This window comes from Nestor notabilis, unplaced genomic scaffold (genome assembly GCF_000696875.1).
Source record: "Nestor notabilis isolate BGI_N333 unplaced genomic scaffold, ASM69687v1 scaffold12080, whole genome shotgun sequence".
Taxonomy (NCBI): Eukaryota; Metazoa; Chordata; class Aves; order Psittaciformes; family Psittacidae; genus Nestor; species Nestor notabilis.
Window position 1 is genome coordinate 3,072 of NW_009911678.1, and position 21,919 is coordinate 24,990.

The 21,919-nt window shown below is 40.3% G+C and overlaps 1 protein-coding gene across 1 annotated transcript; it reads right to left on the reverse strand.

The window, feature by feature from the left end:
- Positions 1-13,136: 13,136 nt before the first annotated feature.
- Positions 13,137-19,824, reverse strand: UPK3A (uroplakin 3A). The gene is made up of 5 exons (XM_010015959.1): positions 19,770-19,824; positions 18,769-18,924; positions 15,953-16,232; positions 14,669-14,751; positions 13,137-13,213 (listed from the first exon to the last, which is right to left on the reverse strand). Exons 1-5 carry the CDS (start codon positions 19,822-19,824, stop codon positions 13,137-13,139), a joined length of 651 nt encoding a protein of 216 aa, XP_010014261.1.
- Between the last annotated feature and the right edge of the window lie 2,095 nt (positions 19,825-21,919).

A 21,919-nucleotide genomic window follows, 5' to 3' on the forward strand; every position in this document is an offset into this window, starting at 1 on the left:
GGCAGGACACCTGACCCAAACTGGCCAAAGGGGTATTCCATACCACAGCACGTCATGCCCAGTATAGAAACTGGGGGGAGTCACCCGGAAGGCCCAGATCACTGCTCGGGTCGGGCTGGGTATCAGTCGGCGGGTGGTGAGCAATTGTATCCTCTCCCCTTGTTATTTCCCTTATCATTATTATTATGGTGGTAGCAGTAGTGGTTTGTATTATACCTTAGTTACTGGACTGCTCTTATCTCAACCCGTGGGAGTTACATTCCTCCAATTCTTCTCCCCATCCCTCTGGGAGCGGGGGGAGGAAGGAAGAGGGGGAAGTGAGCGACTGGCTGTGTGGTTCCAAGTTGCCAGCTGGGCTTAAACTACGACACCTTGTGAACTGTCCATGTAATTCTCCCAAGACATTTCTTCTCACTTTGTCATATTTTTTATATTACTATATTGCAGTGTCCCTTAGAAGGCTTCAAAAGAATGTGATAAGGAAGTGGATCATAGTGATAAGGAAGATGGAGAATATGATTAGAGAGGACGCAAAGGGAGAAAAAAGACCGTAACTCACCTGAAACCCAAAGTTTGATTGTTAGCAAAGCTCTGCAATGCTTCTAGCTCTTTGCCTTTCCCCTTTGTTCCTGCCAGTCAGTCAGCGAGGCATTTCAACAGGCTGATATTCAGGGTTCAGTAAACCCGAAGGTCAAAGATGTTTTAGAAGCAGCAGGTGATATTCTTCTCCCTAAGCCGCAGTAACTCTATGTGAAATCCAGCTTGGAATGACATTTGATGCTGTGTTGTAATAACATTAGAATGTATTATAAATAATTTGCTGAGTAACTAATAATATTTTTTCAGCTGTAGACAGGAGTCACAAAGACTTGCTAAATATTTTCCTGAGCCTGAGACTCAAGGTCAGACCCATCCTGTAGATTTACAGTACCTAATACCCTTCTTTGTTTCACACGGATTTAAAAAGTAGTATGAGAGGAAATATTTGTGAGGAAAGGCCCTTGAAAGCTTATCCATTTTTCAGTCTGAATCAATTCCTCTGATAAATGTTACTACCTTTTCCTGGAAGTCTTGCTCCTTTTATATCCTTAGACTACAATAACCACTATTTTAAAACCCCAGCAGTGTTCCCAACGATAATAAATTACATAAGCTCTGGATTCTTTTGTGAGGGGCTAGGAAAGTCACTAAGGACAAAGAATATCATTACTTTCCAATCAAATATGGTACAAAAGTAACCATATAAAATACAATCAAAAGGAGGTTAACCATCCTTTTCCAAATATACAACAAGATGTAACAACATATTATTTTCTATTACATTTCCTTGTCATTGTTTGAAATGTGTGTGACAGAGACAAGCAAACACCATTACAAGAAAAGCAGCATAAAGTTCGGTAGCAAAACTGGCAGTGAGAAGAGGATGCTGCAGTGTGTTGAAATCTGTAAGCTTTGGAATAGGAAGGAGTTTCTTTCAAGAAGGAGCGAAGAAAGGCAAGTACTATTGCTACAGTCAAGAAACTGAGAAGTCACATACGTTAAATATAATCACTACAGAAGCTTACTGCTTGATTCAACCTACGATTTCTCTCTCACATTATAGTAAGTTCAGATACTTCTCTTAAGTGTACTAAACAACAAGTTCATTCAGTTGTTTATTTTGGGCTTTCTTGCAGACTTTGGAAATATTACTCAAAGTGATGTAATCAGGATAAGAAATGCAGCTGGTGGGTTGCAGCTGGAAGGGGCAACACGTCTGATTCTGTGCTTTTATGCACTGGGATGTAATGTTGATTTACTTTTGACATCTCACTTTTTAATTAGTTATGATAAAGTAAATATAAAGTAAATCCTAGTTTACATTATGCCAGAACCTGCTGGTTTGAAAGAAAACAAGTAAAATTCATGATGAAATTTATTGAGCTGGCTGAAAACTATCTTAAAGACACTGACTAACTCATGTCTTCATTTTTTTTGTAGCAGGAAGCCGATTTGCCACTGTTGATTGAGATAGAATTCCTTCTACAGGCACAATGGAACTTCCAGTTACTCCTTAATAGGTGATTACTTTTTTCTACCTTGGAACTGACTGGATCTTACTAGTTTGTCATCTTTGTAAACAGAACAGTTTATAAAATGCTTTGAAGAACAAAGATATTATCAGAAATTCAAAGAATGTTTTTAAAAGCCAGTGTCAGTTCACTTAGAGTTTACCTGTGATTGAATATAGAGATTAATTTTCAAGGGCAACCTTTGACTTCCAGCACTGTCTGTCTATCAGCCCTGCAGAGTGACACGATCTGTAAAATAATCCGGTATGTAACTGCAGGTGTACCCTAGAGCTTATTTTTAAAGCTGCCAAATGATGAGCAGATCTTCAGTGACAGATACCAACAAGGTCTCTCCCTACTTTCATTCAAGAGCATTAACTACAGGCAAATTCTGCATTACCTTGTGGCCACCTCCCACACCAACAGAACTGCAGTCAGTATTCTTCTATGTGTAGTTTGCTGCTGCTGTTCTAAGATTTCAGTGACACAAGGAAGAGGTGATAAGCTACAGCTTCTTGGGAAAGGTTTTGAGGTCTCTTTTGAACAGTAGTATAAGATTTAATATTTAAAGATTTCCTCTTCATTATATCACCAGTATAATAGTTAATATTATTATTTAATAAATAATATTTATTAAAAGGTTTCAGTATCGGATTTTACTCTACACAGAATACAGGCCAAAATGCTAGATTATAATTTATAGTATGCTTCCTTCTAGGATTAAATAAAACCTGTTCAATCCATTTACCATAGCTTTTTTGCTTTTCCCTATAATAAGTTATTCCAATAATTAACAGTTATTACATTTATAATTATTGAAATAATAATAACGAATATAATAAAAGCATTTTTCCTATTTTAAAAAAATCCCTTTTCCTATAATAAAAGTCCATACAAATAAAATTGTTTTATAAGTAAAATCCAAGCAACATTAGCATCAGTGAGACTCTATTCATTTCAGTATAGGCATATGTGGAGAAAATACGTATTAAAAAGGTTAAATGATGGGGGAAATTAGCTCTGTTACCTGCAATCTCTCTGACCTTGAATTTAGTTTAAACTGTTTGTAACAAAGTCTGAATATATGAGTTTGCTCTGGAAAACTAAGGAGTTGTCTTTTGCACCTTTCTGACAAAAAAAACTTAAACCAAAACACAACAAAACAAAGGAGCTCTGTTACAAGGTCCTGTTCTGTTGCTGTTCCGAAAAGCAATGATGTGTGAAGCAGTGTGAAAGGGAGAAAAGCCATTTCATAGGAGAGGCAGAACTGTAATGGAGAAAAATAAAACCAAATAGAAGACAGTTAAAAAAAAAATGGCGGAGAGAGAGAGAAAAAAAAAAAGATAACAAAGGTTGGAAGGATTACTGTACATAGTGGTCAGAGAAAGCCAGGCAGGAAGTTGCAAATACTCACATTATACCTTCTTTCCCAATTCTCTTTCCCATCCCACCAGGGGGAAGTGATCCAGTGGCTGCCCAGTACTTAGTTGCTAGCTGAGGTTAAAGCATGACAGGGGTATAGCTGAAGTTATGTGTATTTGTAATTTGTGTGAAGTCAGGATCAAGTCTACAAGGGAAGCTGCAAATGTAGCACTTAAGTCCAGGGACGTAAGCCAGATGAAATCTTACTTAGGCAGCAATGTTCTTTGTATCCAGCCAGCTACTATGCCTTGTATCCTGCAGTATGCCTGAAGGGAAATGAGGCATTATACAACATTTACATTATGCTTGCTTGAATTAACATCCCCGACAGATGAGAGCCATATTATATATCATATATGACTTTTGGTGTGAGATCTCTGTTACAAATCTCATTTAGTGTGTGTTGTAACAACTATTCTCAGTATACTAAATTGCTATAGTGGATGCTATCATTCCAATAAAGATAATAGATCCTGGCCCAGGAATGTTTGAACACTTACCTTCTATTTTTTCACCTGGGAATCTGGGCTTTCATGCAAAAACTCACAAGAAAGAAGACATTCATGTAGAATTATCACAAGAATGTCTTCAGGCCTCATCTTTAACTACTGGAACACTATGTAGCCCACAGATGCTTGAAAAGTTATAATATGAAGGTCCTGCAGCTACAGAATTAAAAAAAAACCAAAAAAACACAACCAAAAAAAACCAAAAAAAAAACCACACAAACCAACCAAAAAACAAAACAAAACGCTATAAGGTTACTTTTGAGTTTTAATATTTTACTAGAATATACTACAATAAGAAATTTCTGTAAGAAATTTTCAATGTTATTTTGTTACGTGCATTGAAATCTCTTTAACTAGATGAGGCATAGAAGTTCCCATAATCTCCAGTTTTAATTGATATATTGTGCAAGTTATCAACTCCAGTACTGACTCATATTGCAATATGGTGCTCTCTGGAATTCCTCATTCTTATGAAGAGACAAGTTGAATTAGGTTTATTCTGCTAATGCGGTCTTGATTATAGCAAATGCTAGTTAGTTTGTGGGTAACTTCTTTTAAGTCAGCTTTCTAATAAATGGCTGCCTTCTCCTGCTACATCCCTTACTGGGACTCTTCAGCAGTAGAGATGAAAAAAAAGTAATAAAAAATATCAAAACCAATTTACCTCTGCAGTGTGTTCCAGGCTGGAAAATTTCCTTGTGAGAAAATGCAGATAGTTTCACCTAGATGTTAGTCCTGTTTTTTGTGGAAAGGTAAGATAGTTAAAAGGTTTTAGTAACAGGAATGTCCCGAGATTTCAATCTCCTCCAGGCTCATTGTTCATTTTCACTCAGTATCTCCTCACCTGCTAGCTAGAGCAAATACTGCACACCAGGAAATGAAAGAGCTAGAAGTCCTGTGCAGTGGCACTCCTACATAAAAGGCTACGATAACACTTGGTGTCTTGAAGTGAACCAGCAATGTGATTAAAGCTTTTCAAGAGTTTTAGTACAAAAAGTCATCACCTTCTGTATTTCACTCTTCAGCTTCTCAGCAAACTAAAAAACCTCTTTTTCTACACAAAAGATGTGTAGAATCAAAAAAGAAAATCTGTACTATCACTAGGCTAGACAGCATACGGGTATAGACTCCACAAATATCTGTCTGGTTAACATTTATAAAGAGTATTTGCAAAGATAGGCATCCCACAAGTATTTCCCAGAAAGGCATCAGAGTATGTTGTAGCAATGCAAGGCTGTTACTCACAAAAGGTCAAATTCAGTCTGCAGCCATCCTGTTGTGGGCTGTGTTCCTATTACACAGAAGAAGCTACAGATATTGGCATTTGGGCAACAGGGTCAAAACCAACAATTAGTATACAAAGAATTTGGTGCTCATGGGTAGGTCACTAAGAACTTCCTTTTGCCCCTGCTAAAATAAAATTCAAAGTAATACAAGAAACTGTGCTATTCCTCTGATGACACAGAAACTTAGCTGACACAAATATTAATACCTGTGACTCAGTCAAATCCCTATTTTAATAGTTTAGTTCTGTTTAACTTCCTGTAGTAGTTTTAATTAGATAGTTCCTGTCTATGTGCTTAAACTATTCCATTGTTTTATACAGGAATATAGTAGGTTTTAAAATAATCGCTTGGGTTTACAAGTCCAGTTCTATATTTTAGCTGTATTAATAAGCAGTAGGAAGCTGAGTTGCACTGGTGGGCATAGCACTCACTTTCTGATTTAAATGCTTTGCAATGAAAGCATTTTGTAAATAGACTCATTATTAATATAAATAATATTTCTTTTAAGTGAATGAAAGTGAGCAGAGCAAATGACTTAACTAGAGGCTGAAGAGCATTACAGATTAACTTGGAGAAACCTACTGCAAGGTTTGTATACAAATTTAAACAAAACCCTTGCACAAGGGTTAAAAGAACAATACACTGAGGTTTAAGCTCAAACACTAAGAAGCCAGGAAATATAAAAGTAAATATTGCCTGTACATCCCTGATTTGCTTTCCCATGGATTTGCATTATGATGCCTCTTTATAGGAACACTTACTTCTTTCCCCCATCCTTTTGGGGAACCAAATGAAAATAAATTGCAGTAAATTACTTCTTTATCAGCAGAACTAACAAGTGTCTTTCCAGTGACTAGTGACAGCTGCTAGTTTAAGGCTAGATTGATGCTGCTTATGCTGCTAAGGGACAAGCAACAGTCTTTGCCTCTAGCAGAGCACAATTTCTCCCTTATCAGGGCACTTACCTCTGCCCAGCTGCAGCCATGGCTGCTAATGAAGTGGAATCGTAATTATCTTTGAGATCACCACACTTCACCCATATCTGGCTGGCAGTACCCAGCACCTTCAAGAGCTGTTGGAGAAGCTGGCCTGTTTCCTCAGGGCATCGAGCTGAAAAACAAAGGCAGAGTTAAGCTCCTGGCCCACATATTGGCAAGGACCATTCACCTCAGCAGGGCCCAGCTCTTCTGTGGTGTTTATTCAGTCATGGTGGCTGCTGGCCCCCAGCTGGAAACTACGGGCAGGTGCAGGCATGGTGGCCCTGAGCGGCCCCCCCACAGCAGCCAGCCTCTCAGGGGCACTGCCAGGGGCTCGGGGGCTGAGGTGGGCACTGTAAGATCTGTGGGTCTGGAGTTTGGCTGCCCACCACAGCTGGTAACTGCTGTTGGTGCCCGGGTTGCCCTGCATGGTTCTCCTGCCTGTGCTCAGGAAGACTCAACCCTTCTGTCAGGATGGGCTCAGATGCCCCAGCAAGCTGGAGAGCTGCAAGCAGCTGGGAGTGTTGTTTTCTTAATGGAGGAAAGCTGTATTTTACGAGATTAGCCCCCTCGCTGTTTCTGTCCTCATCTGCCTGAGAACCAGCACCTACACCCCAGCCTGATGCCAGGAGCCATCTTGCCCCTGTGCAGCCACAGCACCGCCATCCTGGAAAGAGGAATCAGGGTCCCTGTCATGCCACCAGCCTCCCCTGAGCTCTGCTTCACCTCCACCTCTCCAAGAGGTGTCTGCATGTTCAGCACATGAAATAGTGCTGAAAAACAGCTTCCCCAGCCCCCATGACTGTCAAGTGGAAGCTGGTCATGCAGCAGCCAGGCATGAGGCCTACGTAGAGGAGCTGCCTTGCCTTCAGTCTCTGGGCTGCTGGATTTATTGTGCCCAGCGCTATATGTGACAGCCACAGTGCCGCTCTGGTGTCTCCAGCTGGCTCTTCTTCCCCCATTTTAGAGAGGGGGCACTTGAAAGGTGAGAGCAGAGTTGGATGATGGGCTGGGAGATTGCTGGGTCTTGCTTAGCCTTCCCCACATAGAAATATATTTAAATATGGTTTAGCTTGTTATGGTTTGCTTTTCTGAGGAGAACAACCTGAGGTAATTTCTGCTTTGCGCATATGCTATGTCTTTACTCCTCACTTCCTCACTAACATGAAATTTCAAGCTCCTCCAGCACAGGCACTCAAGGAAGAAACAAATGGGACAAACCAAACTATTTTCTTTAGCCTTGATCTTGGAATGTGCGTTTAAGTCTATTTCCTGGAGGTTTTTTTAGTCTATTGCAAAATGCCTGCCAGAATGGTTGGATGTGGGGAAGATCATAAAGTATCCAAGACCAGGTTTCCTTAATAGAAAGTGGTGTGAAAACTTAACCATGCATGTTATGGGCAGTGCTATTATAAAAAAGATAGCACATAGAATAGAGACATGTTAGAAAGTGCAGGTTACTTGTGAAGAAACTTCAGCCAGAAAGAAACAGTGAGATATTCTACCTGACTCCCATTTTCAGAGGATCAATAATAATACATAGAATGTACTGAAAATACATATAGGTAGTGCGTGAAGCTAATGCAAGATATAACTTACCAAGTCAAACTAGAACACCAACAGTAAAAAAATTGTAAATGTCTCCTGGAGTTTTATCTTGTTAACTAAATGCATTTATAGATTTTACTGGGTTGTCTGTTTTCCAGCAGCTCGGAAGTGGCTTTAAATTTCTCCCAGAACCCAGTGCTCTTTCTCTAGGCAGAAATCCAGGACTTGTGGGATGGGTGCCCAGGGGGCATTGTAACTGAAACAATATACACTGGTTCTGCTACAGATGATTCAGTGCTCAGTGTAGGTGGAAATAATGATGCTAATATCCCATTTCTTAGAAAATGGTGCATAACATTGGGAATGTGCCAGGAATATGCAATACCCCAGGTTTCAAACACAGCGGAGGAATTGAAAAAGGAATATATGGGTTTGAAGTAATTAAATGTATGATATAAATGTTTACTTTTAAGCACATATCTTTTTCATCCTGGGATGAAGCATCTTGAATGATATAAGTGGAATCCTGTGTTCCTTTTATGATACTTAATTCCGTGCTAATAACCTGGTGTATAAAAGTACAGCAGTTGGCAAAAATCAGTCTTTTCCAGGTATGGGTTCTCTAGCTTTCCACTGTTGTATGGAACAGATTCTGTGGCACCAAAGCTGCACTGGGCTAGCCTAGTCTGAGCCAGGTTTGCTGTCTGTTTGCAGAACAGATAGCACAATGAGCTCTTGTTTTTGCAAGAGAGGATCTCTTATTTGCACAGTGCAAATAAGGGGAACAGTATATACACAAGTAGGTCAACTCTTGATGCCTTGTGTAGCTCAATAGTTCCTAGGAACTGTAACTGTGTACTCAAGCAGAAATAACTCCCTTTAGAGATGAACTCTGTGCAAAGGCTTTATGACTTTTAGGACAGTTTAAGCATTGCTTGGTATAATGCCCTACAACTGAGTCACCTGTCAGATGGTCTTCAGAGGAGTAAAACCTATCATGTGTTGTGATAGTAATCGTGTGAAGGATGTACTTCATATTATAGTTCATATTTGTGGCAACTCTGCTGCATAGTTTATGTACTCTATACTGTATTTATTTTTTTACTGTACAACTGGGCATTTGTGAATAGTTTATTTCTGTATTGCAAAACACACTTGGTTCTTGGTGTATATGGGTACGTAAACAGTGCAATATCATAAAACTTGGGTTGGAAGAGTTCTCTGGAGATCTAGTCCACCATCCAAAGCAGAGCTATGTCAGACTGTTCACGGTCTTGACCAGTCAGGTTTTGAATATGTCCAAGGATGGAGGATCCACAAATTCTCTGGGCACCTGTCCCAGTGTTTGACGCCCTCATGGAAAAAAAGGGTTTCCTTATGTTATTGCGTATACATTCCTTATCCAGAATAATTTATTGCCTTACCTTATTTTTCCTTTGCTATGCCCTATTTCTGTTTGCCATCTGTGGCAGAAAGCCTTCTGTCTTCATCAGCTTTGCAATTTTTTTCACCAAGGTCACATATTCTAACTGTGGCAGTATTTAGGCGACTAAGCCATTGGGTGGCAGAGCTCGGGCATAGGTTTTAAGCAGAGTGAGAACTGCTAAGATGCTCCTGCCTTGCTATATTCATCACCAGCACTGCAAAACCTCTGCTTTGTGTCGGCAGTTACACCACCCAGGGCAGGGCCCCAGCAGGCAACGTGCTGAGTCCACCTGTTGGTGAGGGCACCACGGTCCTACGTGGGTCTGTCATGTCCAGATCACTGCACTGGCATCTCCCACACCTGAATGTTGGGTAGGTCTGAGAAACAGAGAATTCACCTTCCTCTCCCCCGTCTCTAAAATGCACACTTACGCACCTGAGTGGACTATGGTTTTCATGTGATATGCAGTTAACCTTTGCCTTCCATAGCTACCACTACTCCTTCGATTACAGATCACCACTATGGGTGCCAGATGTACCTTTTTCTCTTTGGATGGGTTTCCCTGCCCTCACCACCAAGGAAATAAGTTATCTGGGTACTCCAGGGTTAATCTTCAGGTTTTCTTCATTAGGTGGAAGGCAGTATCAAGACTTGTCATAGGTGGCTAGCACTGACCAGTCACCTGTGGTTTGACTGCATTGTAGGAGAGTTCAGGTGATGACTATACTATGTTTTAAAAACATAGCTGCATCTAAGGTTTGTAATAACAGCCATTTTCTTCTTCACCCATGCCTTCACCATGTGTTCTGCTACAGCAGATGCTATTGACTGGGATATAGTGCTTGTCAAAGCTGCTTTTTAATCACTGTTTTACTAAATACTCTGACTCTCACACGTAACAAATACACTTCCTAAGGTATCGACTGGGGTGACCCACAGTGTCAAATTGCAGTTGTGTCCACACAAGGGCTTTTACTTGTAAATATAGTTTCAGAGGATTTTTTTAAAAATAAAAAATTATAGCCAACTAATGTAGGTGTAACTCTCAAGTGTTGAGCAGTTCTGTCTGAATTTGGAAAGCGTATAGAAAGTACTAAAAATTTCTTATTAAACATTTTATGATGTGGTTCTGGCTTCTCTCATAATTCACCTTTACAGGCAAATAAGTTGATTTTTATTTTTATTTAATTAAAGAATAGTCTTCCTTTAAACCAAGATTCAGTGTTATTGCAATTTTAATTCAGATGTATCTGTAGCTTATGAACATCATTCATGTTTATTTGACACTGAAAGTAATGGCCAGAGTAGGTGGGAAAGAAGAAAACTGGAGTGGGAGAAGAAGGAAAAGGAATTCACATTTCTTGAAAGCCCAATGTTATAATTTATCAAGACCATAACAAGTAGATTGTTATGCATTTTTCAACCAAATATGTGAATGCCTAGTGAGAATTTGAGTACTGAAATAATAAACTGTAAGTAATGGCACCAGCAGATATGAGACAACTTTGCTAATAGCTCATTGTTAATGTATTTCAGATGTATAGCTTGTGGGCTATTTGTTTTTTTTTTTTATTTCAACAAAAGCGTAAGCTAAATTTGCACTGGATTTATTGCTTTTAAATCAGTCAGCACATTCTGCTGAGTGCTACAGAGCAATTTTTCCCCAGCATAGGCTGGAAGAGCATCTTTTTCCTCACTATGGATTATCAGAGAACTACAACTATATTTCTATTATCGTAATTCGTTTTTATTTCTTATTGTGGGTTGTCACACACTTTGACATACCACTGTCACTTTATGAAGGTACTCACAAATCACTGTCTTCAGCTAATTCCTAGCTGTTGGAAAAGTTCATTTTCTGAATGGTAAAAACTGGAAAGAGTAATTTTAAGTACACTGCATGTATAGAGAATGTTTTCTATATAAATTCAATAAGCTTTGGAAGAACTCCAAAGTAATAGTCTTTGTGCTTAAACATGTGAGGGCCCATTTAACTCAATGGGCCATTGAGGAGCTGGATTGAGAATGGTCAGTTGTAGCTGAGGGCTAGCCAACTCCTTGACCAACTATTAAGTATAATTACTATTTAGTTATAGGCAATAGGTTATGTGCAAGTTGTTACAGAATTTTGGAGAGGCTCGCTATATTACTGTTTTATTCACTCAAACATCACTGTATCAATTTTCCACGTTGCTTTCTTTTGCAAAAAATACTTATCTTTCCTCCTTGAGATCGTAGCAGAAGCTTTTTAGGTGCAAGTGCAGCTGTTAAAAGATCAACATAAATTCTCATCACTGAGATCAGATCTACAAGCAGTAAAAACTTATCCAGGTGAAAACTAATCAGTTATGTGAAAAGTTTAAGTAGCCTCAGGCAAAATATTTCAAGTCATAATAGACATAGAACACTCAAGAGATTAAATTCCCAACAGCAGTATGGACAAGGCCCCTCTGTTTCGAGAAGACAATGTTTGAGCACATGGAGGCGAGCCATGCTGTGTCGCTTGTTCTCAAGGCCAAGGAAAGAGCTGTGAGCTGTTTCATTTTCCAGTGTAAATCTGACTGCTTGCAAAATAAACATGCAATTTGGATATAGTCAAATCTATCATAGGCTCATAGAATGGTTTGGGTTTGAAAGGACCTTAAGATCATCTAGTTCCAACCCCACTGCCATGAGCAGGGACACGTCGCACTAGACCATGTTGCCCAAGGCTCTGTCCAACCTGACCTTGAACACTGCCAGGGTTGGAGCATTTACCACTTTAGGCAACTTGCTCCAGTGCCTCACCACCCTCACAGTAAAGAGCTTCTTCCTTAGATTTATCCTGAACTTCCCCTGTTTAAACCTATTACCCCTTGTCTTCTTACTACAGTCCCTATAATCCATTCTGAATTTTTCCATAAAGAAATAAAGTGAAGATCTTTTAAATGAAAGACATGAGAAGCACAAGAAGAAATACGAGCTATTTAACCAGGCCCATTAGCAGGATTAAACTGACTAAAATCAGCTGTATCTTGAGAGAGAGAGAGACAAACTGCTTGATGTGTATATCTTAATAGATACTGTCAGAAAACAGATTGGATTATTCTACTGTTGTATTTTAAATGATAGCTGTACATGCTGACACCCAGACTCAAGCAACTCCTTTAAACAAAAATGGAGAACTTTTCAGTTACAGAATTACAGCATCCAATGTAATGTATAGACTGTCTACAGCTGAAATGATACTTACTTGGCTTTATTAATATTATTGATCTTACTGTTAGATAGCCTGGTTTTACACTGGATCAGAGCAAGGAGTTAGAGTCCTCTGTTACATACATAATATAATTTGCTTTTTTTCTTTTAGGGAAGGAGAGACAAAAAGGGAACTCTAGTGACACAAATAATCGCTAAAATCCTGAGGATGCAGTAGTAGCTCCCCACTGACTAATCCTTAATCCCAAGTTTTCTTTAAGAACATTTTTTTCTAAAGCAGCCTGGGTTTTATATTCCTTATCAGTTACCATAGCGAAAGGTTGAAATGTAAATGGCAACAGCACCTGATTACCAGATGAGAGGTCTGCAGTAATGCTTGCTCTACACGAGACATACTTACTAGACAGCCTCTGATCACATTACTGATGTTGAAGGATCTCACGAAGATTCTTTTCTCAGTCTAGGCATTTGATATGTGCTATACAAGGCAATTAGCCAAATTAAATCTCATTGGGACAAGACAAACTATCATGTACTGTAAGACTTCAAAAAGATCTGCCCTTATTTCATCTATGCCATTTATCTTCCATTGTCTGGTTGCGCTCTGTAGCTTGATTTGAACCAGTGTTGAGTAGAAGAGACAGTCCCATAGGTCTAACACCTGTAGCAATTCAGTGGCAAATCCACCTTTGACTTGAATCAGGTTGTTCACTCAGAGCTTAACTGTGGTCTTGGTTCACTTTGTTGAATAGTCTGAGACATTTTCCTTGTCTCTGCAGAAGAATCTTCTGATCTCCTGCTGGGCAAGCAAAAGGCTTTATTAAGTGCCAGTAGAGACTGCGCAGAGCCTCCTGTCACAACACTTTTCAAAGGCTGATTGCTACCGAAATAATTTAGGATCAGAGAGGCCCATAGTTTTTGGTTTGGTTTTTTGTTGTTTTTTTTTTTTTTTTAATAATTTTCAATGCAGGTTTTGCTTTCCACACCTTTAATCCAGGAGAGCCTGGCAGCGCTGGCTGAATACAGAGCACTCTCATCACTTCCGAGTCAATGAAATAAGTGAGTGTTAGCAGCTGTGGTACCCACCATTTCTAAAATTTATTTCATTCCTTCCAAAAATTCAGTTTAGGTGTAGGACTAGAGAACATGCGTAGACTAGTTGGGTTAGACAGCTCCAGCATAGCCTTGCTTATTAGATGAAAGGGATAACTTACTTCTCCTGGAGATGAGGCAAATAACTTACAATCAAGGCATTAATTAGGACATTATGTAATCTTTACAAATGCCTGCACTCCTTAAGGCAGTTTCCAAACTCCTGACAGGATGGAAAGCTGCAATATGTAAGAAAGAATGTACAGGCTTTAAGTATGTGAAACTCTATTAAGGACTACTGGGAAAAAAAATAACAGAAAACCAACAGTAAAGTCTGGCAGCTAGTAAGCATAAGGCTGTATAACAATTACAAGAGCTGCTGATCTTAAGGAAGATTACGATAAAGTAGCCTTTTCCTGTTACCAGCTTCAAAATTTGGAGGACGTCATCTGACCTCATCTCAAACAAGACCAGCAACAGTGGCTTGGAGACTTAGGGAAGAAGGCTGACAACAGAATTTAGGTGTTCTTACTGGAAGTTGTAAGATGGAACAGTACTTACATGACAACAGAGGACACAGAAGCAAGAAAGCCAGCAAGCAGAAGGAACATAAGAACACTTAGGATCGATGTAATGACAATCATATCTCCACTCCTTCGACCAGGCCAGGTATCAATTTTCAAGGGAAGTTTAACTGGAACAGCATGGAAATAATGTTGCTATGATCTATTTCTGACCATGAACATCACTACCAAATAGGAGAAAGCTGGTGATTTAGGAGAGGCTAACTGATTATGTCTATACCTGAAGTCTTAGATGATTTATGAGTAACAGGTTAAGAGTCAGTGTCAGCATTTAGAGTTCATAAGCTTTTCTCAGCAGGTTAGCCAGTATGACAAATATCTGTATTACTGAGAAATGTCCACAGCACCAGATATGACAACATGCATCAAGTCTGAAACCGCATGTACAGACTTTATTAAAAGAATTGTTTTGAAGTACATGAAAGCAGTAAATTATTCCACATTTAAATCTCCCACTCCAATACTGAAAGTGACAAAATTGTTCAAACTGTAGGAAAGGCTGGGTGTTGCTCATAGACCAAGCGTCCTAAGGCAACACAGCTACTCTGGAGACCTGAGCAAAGCCAAAGACTTACCTCTTCTGGTTTTGATTGGGTCAGACCAGAGAGTTTGGTCTTTCACAATACCTTCGGTGCTGTCTAGCAACAAGTATTTAAACCTGTGAGGAGAAAGTGTTACATTAGGTATTTGCAATTTGAGCTTCCTTACTGGCATTTTTAAGCTAATGCATTAGCTGGTTAGACTTCAGGATTTGTCAAAGCATTAGATGGAGACTGTCAAAGGTAACAGAGTATTTCCAGAGAACTCATAAAGAACAAAAAGAATTAATCATGGAAGAGCATTCTGTGCCATGTCATGCACGGTTTGCACTTAATTCCTGTGAGCCTTGGCAGATGATAGCTTTCCAACAACAGTTTCTCCCAGCTCGCTATTCCCTGTTGTGAGGACCTTTATTATATAGGACAAGTGGTTTTGATTTCCATATGGAAGTCAAAGATTTTGTCCAATAATAGAGATCTTTGGCACTTTCCCTGGTAGAGGAGAGACTTGAAGAGACAGGCCAACACTGTTTTGGCAAAGAAATTAAGTTTCAATTCAAAAATGTCCTGAAGAGACAGCAGAGGCAAGACGTTTTTTGCAAAACTGAGAGCCCATAGTATTTTGTTTGGGAAGCATATTAGGTCTCCACAGAAGATGTGGCTCCATGGGACTGCTATTTTTACAATGGCTTTTAAGTAGATGGCAACAGCAAAACAAAAGTTTTGTGTAAGAGCTGTCACAGTGCCCACATTCCCCAGGTGGCCAGCTTCCTCAGACAACGGGGTCAGACCAGCCTGCAAGCCACCTGGCCTCACTGTGAAGTCTCCTGGAATATTAGGGCTTCCTGGAGCTGGAAGCCAAGGAGGACTTTGGCTCTCCAGGGAGCCATCAAAACAAAGCAAGTAGAGCCAGGTCAGTGTCTGCAATTTGGCAGAATTATTTAACATTAAATACATGGTGTATAATCTCAACATCATTTTCTAGTCAAAATCCTTTTCTACCAGCAGTTTCTAATGAGAGGCTGTCACTGGATTATCTACTCCAACACAGGTACAGATCCAGCAATTCACACGTGGATTTTCCTACTGATCTATGAATTTAACCTGATAGAGCTCACCACTGCTAGGGCACCACTGCAAACCACTTGCAGGGTGATAGACCAAAGCCAAGCCATCTTCATAACTACCTTCGCAACGGAGCATTTCAATTAGAGACTGGTAATTCACATCATCCTGTCACAAGTGAACATTACAGACTCAATGTTGAGTCCTACTATGTTTTAAGAGCAGTAATCACCTTGTAAGAAATAAGCATTATACCTGTATGTTGTGTCTGGTGCAAGAGGTGGGTTACAGACACCTAGGAAGTTTGGGTCGTACAAACAAGTCCCATCATCCCCGACTCTGAAGAGGTATTGTTTCAGGAGATCAGAAACTTTGTTGATGTCTCCTACATCGGCAAGTCTGGGAGGCGATGCACAATTGGGTACATTGAACAAGGCAGCCTTGTAAGGTCCAAGCTGCCCCCCATTTGTTTGTTGGAAGGTGCTGTCAAGTGGTTTGCTGCTATTGTTGGTCACCAGGGAGCTGACAGCACTTGCTACAAGAGAGAGGCATTTTAACAAGGCTGTTAGAACTAGTTCAACCCTTCCTATGCACCCTGTATTTCCTTGAAAACTTGCACTTCTACCCTGAAACTCTCAAAAGGGAAACCAAAAATCTGCTGTGTAGGGATCCTACCCCTTCCTCCTTTTTTGTTGCTGAAGCTCTTTACACTTGTCTCTCAGAAGCTGGGAAGGATCCACAGCATATCTCAAAGCCATCCTTTTTAGTAGGCACCCTCCCAAAATTCCTCTTTTCCAAGAGGAATCTGATGGAGTAGGGAAGAGGGTGGCAAAGGCCACACCCTGGCTCCAGTAAACATCCACTAAGTCATGCCGTTTCAGATTTGACACTATAGCCAGGGCAGAGTTCCTACACAGTCACAACTCTCCTGTCTCCTGGAGCAGAAACCCATAGACCTCTGGTCATGCAGCACCTGCATCTCCCAGAATCACACAGTATACAGCCCAGTGTGTAGGGGCTGCATAAACAGACACAGTATCTACATTTCTGGCCAGTTGGGCATGTCACTGCTTCCAGACAGCATGCCTTAGAAAGTGTGAAAGTCCTCACAGCTTCAAACAAAATATGAATCTGCACCCAGCCCTACAGCATAGTTTGGAAGCTCAGTTGAAGCTCACAAAGCTTTCCTGCTGCAAAGCCAAGGGCCAAGTCCCAAGAGATGCTCCCAAGTTCTGCAACTGCAGGTTAAATTTTCTGGGGGGAGCCCCCTCAAGCTGTTCAGTGCTGTCAGCAGCAAAGAAATGCCAGGTTTTCCAAAGCTGTGGTACATTGGGAACTGCTCCTACGTAGAAGTATTCTGCTGTGCTCCTGGAGGCGAGTTCTTGCAACTGATGGTCATGAGAAGCTTTTAGCTATGACCCAATGCAAATTTAAACCTGTTAAAAGGGAAAAGTTTCTAGCACAGGTTAGAAATACATCTTAAGAATCAGAGCTCAAGTTAGCTGAGCTCTGAAACCCTTCTTTTCAATAGAAGCCGATTGCATGAAAGCAAATACTAAAACATGCTCTATTCTTAGGCTTGCTTCCCCAAGTTACTATACTTCTCACAGCTGGGTCTTCCTGCTCACCCAGTCTCCACTTCAGTAAGTCTTAGCCTGGCTCTGGTGAGAAGCGAGTTTGGGGTTTGTTGCTGTTGTTGGGTTTTGGTTGTTTTTTTTAAACTTTACTAGGTAGGTTAAGTCCAATAGTAACATTAAGAAGAATAGAGCTAAAAGTTGTATTAACTTCTTCAGAAATTTGCTAGACCCTCAGCTTTGTAGTATGCTGACACATTTCCATACCAGTAGAGCTGAACATAAGATGTTAAGAAGTTAATTTCTCTTAAATCTTACTTCTCCCTGCTCCAGAAGGCATCCAAAGCTGAGCCAGTGCCTTTCTCTGCAGACCAGAGACAAATCCAAACAAAATTCCCCCCAGCCTGGCAAGTAACAAGTTTGCATCTGCTTGCCTTAAAAGCAGCAAAAGAGATTTCTCCATATATAACCCTTTTTGCTGAGATTCACTCATCCATGTAGCCTTTTACATGATTATAATGCACTTACAGTCTGGTTTAGATTTATGCGCATTTCAGTCATGGGATATGTCTCAGGTGGCCATGCATTCACAGTTGTCCATGTTAGCTATATGGGATGGTGTCTCTGGTTACAGCTTCTATCTGTCCACAGCCACATCCTTCCACTTGTGCATAAGGGCGACAATCAGCAGTGGAAGTTTTTAAGACTGTTCTGTCTGCTGGCCAATTTTCACTACCACCCCTTCCCCTCTCCCCCCAAGATCTCTTCTTTGTGCCTCTCAGCAAAGGAGACTGCATACAGCTTACAGGGGAGAAGGTGCGATATCAGGAAGTAATTTATTTCTATCAGCTTATGGAGGAGCGAGCTCTAGCCAGTGTTCAAAACAGTCTGCCAGAACAGCAGGGAGCAGAGAAGGCAGCTCTTGGTCACTGCCAGCAACATTTCATTGCCAAGCAGTTGTGAAATTCGTTTAATGACCGAACCCATGGGCCAGACATCTTTGACCACAAGTCTCCCATGGCTTGCCTTTGTCTACAAAAAAAAGAATGAAGTCATTGCAAGGGCTGGCTACCATAACTATGAAATAAACAGCAGCAGTTACCCGCTTTCTCTCAGCAGGTTTACTTAGGGGAATTCAAGCTTTTATACAAGACATTTGTGTTCAGACAAAGATAAGGTATTGGACTGTGGACCACTTGGTTTCATTAGCAAGATTTGGACAAACATCTGTAGCTAATAGTTCTGCTCCACACCTACTGGGAGTCAGCTAGCACAGTACTTATATTTGCTATCATTAATCAGCCCCATTGAAATACTAGTTATTTCTATTAACACTTTAGAGAAAACTCAGACCAGAGGCTTACCTTGTACATAGCTTACAGGATAGATTTTTCTCTTTCCCCCATTCAGATCCACTCCCATCAAACTGTGGGGAACTGCACTCAATGGCCACATTATGTAGTTATCTTAAAGAGGGGCATAGCACTGGATACTCACCCAATTCCTTCATTGCATATAAGTAGATGGCATAAGATTTATTTGGACGCAGAGAGCCATCAAACATACAGAAAGGTTTTTCTAGAGTAACTGTAGTAAGTGTACGATTGTTTGCAACAAGCCGGGAGGCTGCAATCTGAGGCTTCAGGCTTTGGTCTAGAAGAGAAAGTTATCCAAAAAAGCACATGAAAAAGTCTTTCTCCTCTCACCCGGCAAGCTCTAACTCAAAAGGGAGGATCTAGCAGTGCTAACAAACTACATTCAAGCATAAAAGGGGGGCGTGAACTGCAGCCGAGCAGGAAACAGCTTACCTGACCTGTGAAAGTTTGAGAGTTGGGGGTTTTACTTTAATGCAAAATAGGGAACCCAAGGATTTAGGGAGGGAGATAAGAAATGTTGCTTCTCAAGCATACACATCAGAAGGACAGAGGCAAAACCTCATTATAGGGGAAACTTGAACCTCTGCCTTCAGGGTCCGATGTACAGACCCCCACCTCCAATGGCAGCACCAGAAGCTGTACAGTCAGTTCTCAAATCCTTTAGCAAAAAGGAGTCTTAATAAGATTTTTAAGACCAGACTTGTAAACATACAGAATGAGAGATTGAGCAAAGTCTTACAGAAATGAAAAAATGCCTGGGTGAGGCACTGGAAGGAAAAAGCAGTATTAATAAGGTTTATGTCAGACACTTCCTCCCTCCCCACACGAGTTCATCCTATCTCCAGTCTCTGAAGAAAGATTAACTAAAAATAAGGAGAAAGACTCAGCAACTCCTCCTCCTTCCCAGCCTATGTACAGTAGAGACACTTCAGCAATCTTCCAGCCAAGTAAATGTTTGAAGCCTTAGACTCCCCTCCCAACACAGGTCCTAGAGCAGGGAGTTGACACCCAAGACAAAACCAAACAAAACCAAACCAACAACATAAAAGAAACAGAAAGGGGAGCGATACAAAGAAAGGAGCAACAAAAAAGGAGAAGAGACTGCAGATAGATGCCTCTTACCTGCACATAGCTGTCCCAGGCAGCAGAAGGCTAATACAATCCAAGAGATGCACATGCTTGAGCCCTTCTGAAACTTGCCACGAAAGGAAAACCAATGCTGTGCTGCGAGGTAGCTCCCACTGAAGAGCTCTCACATCCACTCCCTCCCTGAAATCGACCACACCTGCTCCTTTCCACAAGGTCCCTGTGATCAGAAGGTACCTACCCCCTCAGCACCTCTCTATATACTTGTTGCCCCTCCTGCTCAGATTTCACCAATCCCCCAGCTAATATCTTCTCCCAGGTGATGCAGCTTTGTGGCTTTGACTTCCAGCTGATAGGTACCAGTGTAATTCTCAGCAGTGCTGTGGGTGTAAAGAGAATTTTTTCCCCCCACCTGTATCATTGGTAGGTGGCTTTGTTATTTACCTTCTTCTGTCTAATAACTTCTGTTGTCTTTCATGGAGGGAAGATTTGGAACTGAATATCTGAACCCTGCATCATGAATGGTTCTAATTCAAAGCTCTGAATCTGGGCAGCCTTAACAGAGGTTAAAATTGCCATCGGAATTACGTTTCCTGGGTTACATCTTGAAAAACATAAGGCTTCTGCTTCTGGTTAACCCTACTGTGATTCAAGGCAACTTCATGAGGAGCACATCACTAGGAAATCTGAATCTGACCTGTTGTATCAAATTGTTCAGCTGAGAATATTCTTGATGAGTAATTGCTGTTATGAATGATCTATTGCATAAAAGCTCAGTTTACAAAATTCTTAATCACGCACTTAAAATAGGCTGAGGGAAAAAAAATAAGTATCAGCAAGATTTTACAGAATTAATGGAGCTAACATGATATCACCTCAGCAACTCTACATTTACACTAATATCACTAAAGTTACATTACCAAATCCATGTCCTTTATGGTTATGCCACGGGCCCCAGAAATCTGTTCGAAATACGTAATCAAATGATTATAATGCAATTTCCTCCCCATATGTGTCTCATTTTGTTTCAAATTCTGCACGTCATCTTCAGTGTGTTTGGTTTGACTTTTCTCACGCTACTTTTGAGGGAGAATATTGGATACAGGAGTTACCCTAGATTTGCACTGCTATAGAATAAGTTGCATTATTCCTTTTCACTCTACAATGCACTCTAAGCCTGTGCTGGCACAAGTAAGTACTCAGGTGAATCAGATTAAGCCAGAAAAGAACTTACCCTTCTGCCTTTTATTCTTAGGAATTAGATTTTTAAAATTTACACTAAGGGGGTTAGTTGTACAAATTTGGTACTGATCTGCTCAAGAGTGGTTTTATCCCTTAGAGCAATATGATAATACACAAACCTGTAAGATTTCTGACTCCACAATAAAAGCAGAGCTTAAGAACAAGATCTCTTTCTCCATCATAAAATCAATACTTTCTCCAAACAGTGATTCTTGTACAATCAGACCCTGAATTCTTTAATTCTTTAGACAGTTGTTTTTTGGGGTTTTTTTTTCCTTAAGATAAAAAATAGACACATTATTGACCTAATTTAAAAAAATTTAAAAAAAAAAAAGACATATTGGATGGCAGAGAAAAAGAAATATTCTGCTTCACGGCATGCAAGCCACTTGCATGTGCTATAAAATACTCTTCCAGGTTTTATAAGAAGGTGCTGCTCCATCATTCACTTTTTAAAGCAACAAAATGAACAACAGAAAAAAGAAATCCATTTTAAAAATCAACAGATTAAGGCCCAGAATCACAACAACGTTTTCGATTTAAAGGTAGCAATTTTTATTTTTAGATTGACATCCATCAAGCAATAAAACCAGCAGTTATTATCAGGCAAACTCCACATGAACTTCCTGGAGTCTTGCCTGGGTGAAGAGTGTGGCAAACTGCTCCTTGGGCTACAGTCATGCAAACTATTACTCAGGTGATTAATTTACAGGAGCCAGGAGAATGTCATAGAATTGCTCATCAAAAAAGTTAATCAGTTTTCAAAGCAGTTACAGGACGATTCAGCCATTATTTTTCAAGAGGCTATTTTTTTAAGCCATCACTATTTACCTGAGTTCAAAGCCATCTCATGTTCTGGTGCAATTCAGCAGCCATGATAAGGGGAGATTTTAAAATTTTTGAGTTTGTTCCATGCTCAGAAGAATCGCAAACAAAGGTAGAAA

Excerpts from the sequence above, each read along its gene's own strand:
- UPK3A (XM_010015959.1), bottom strand. The coding sequence starts at position 19,824 with ATGTGCATCTCTTGGATTGTATTAGCCTTCTGCTGCCTGGGACAGCTA. Across the intron at positions 14,752-15,952 it reads GCACCAGACACAACATACAG|GTTTAAATACTTGTTGCTAG; the intron begins GTATAATGCTTA and ends TTCTCCTCACAG. Across the intron at positions 13,214-14,668 it reads CCCAATCAAAACCAGAAGAG|GAGATCAGAAGATTCTTCTG; the intron begins GTAAGTCTTTGG and ends CTTGCCCAGCAG.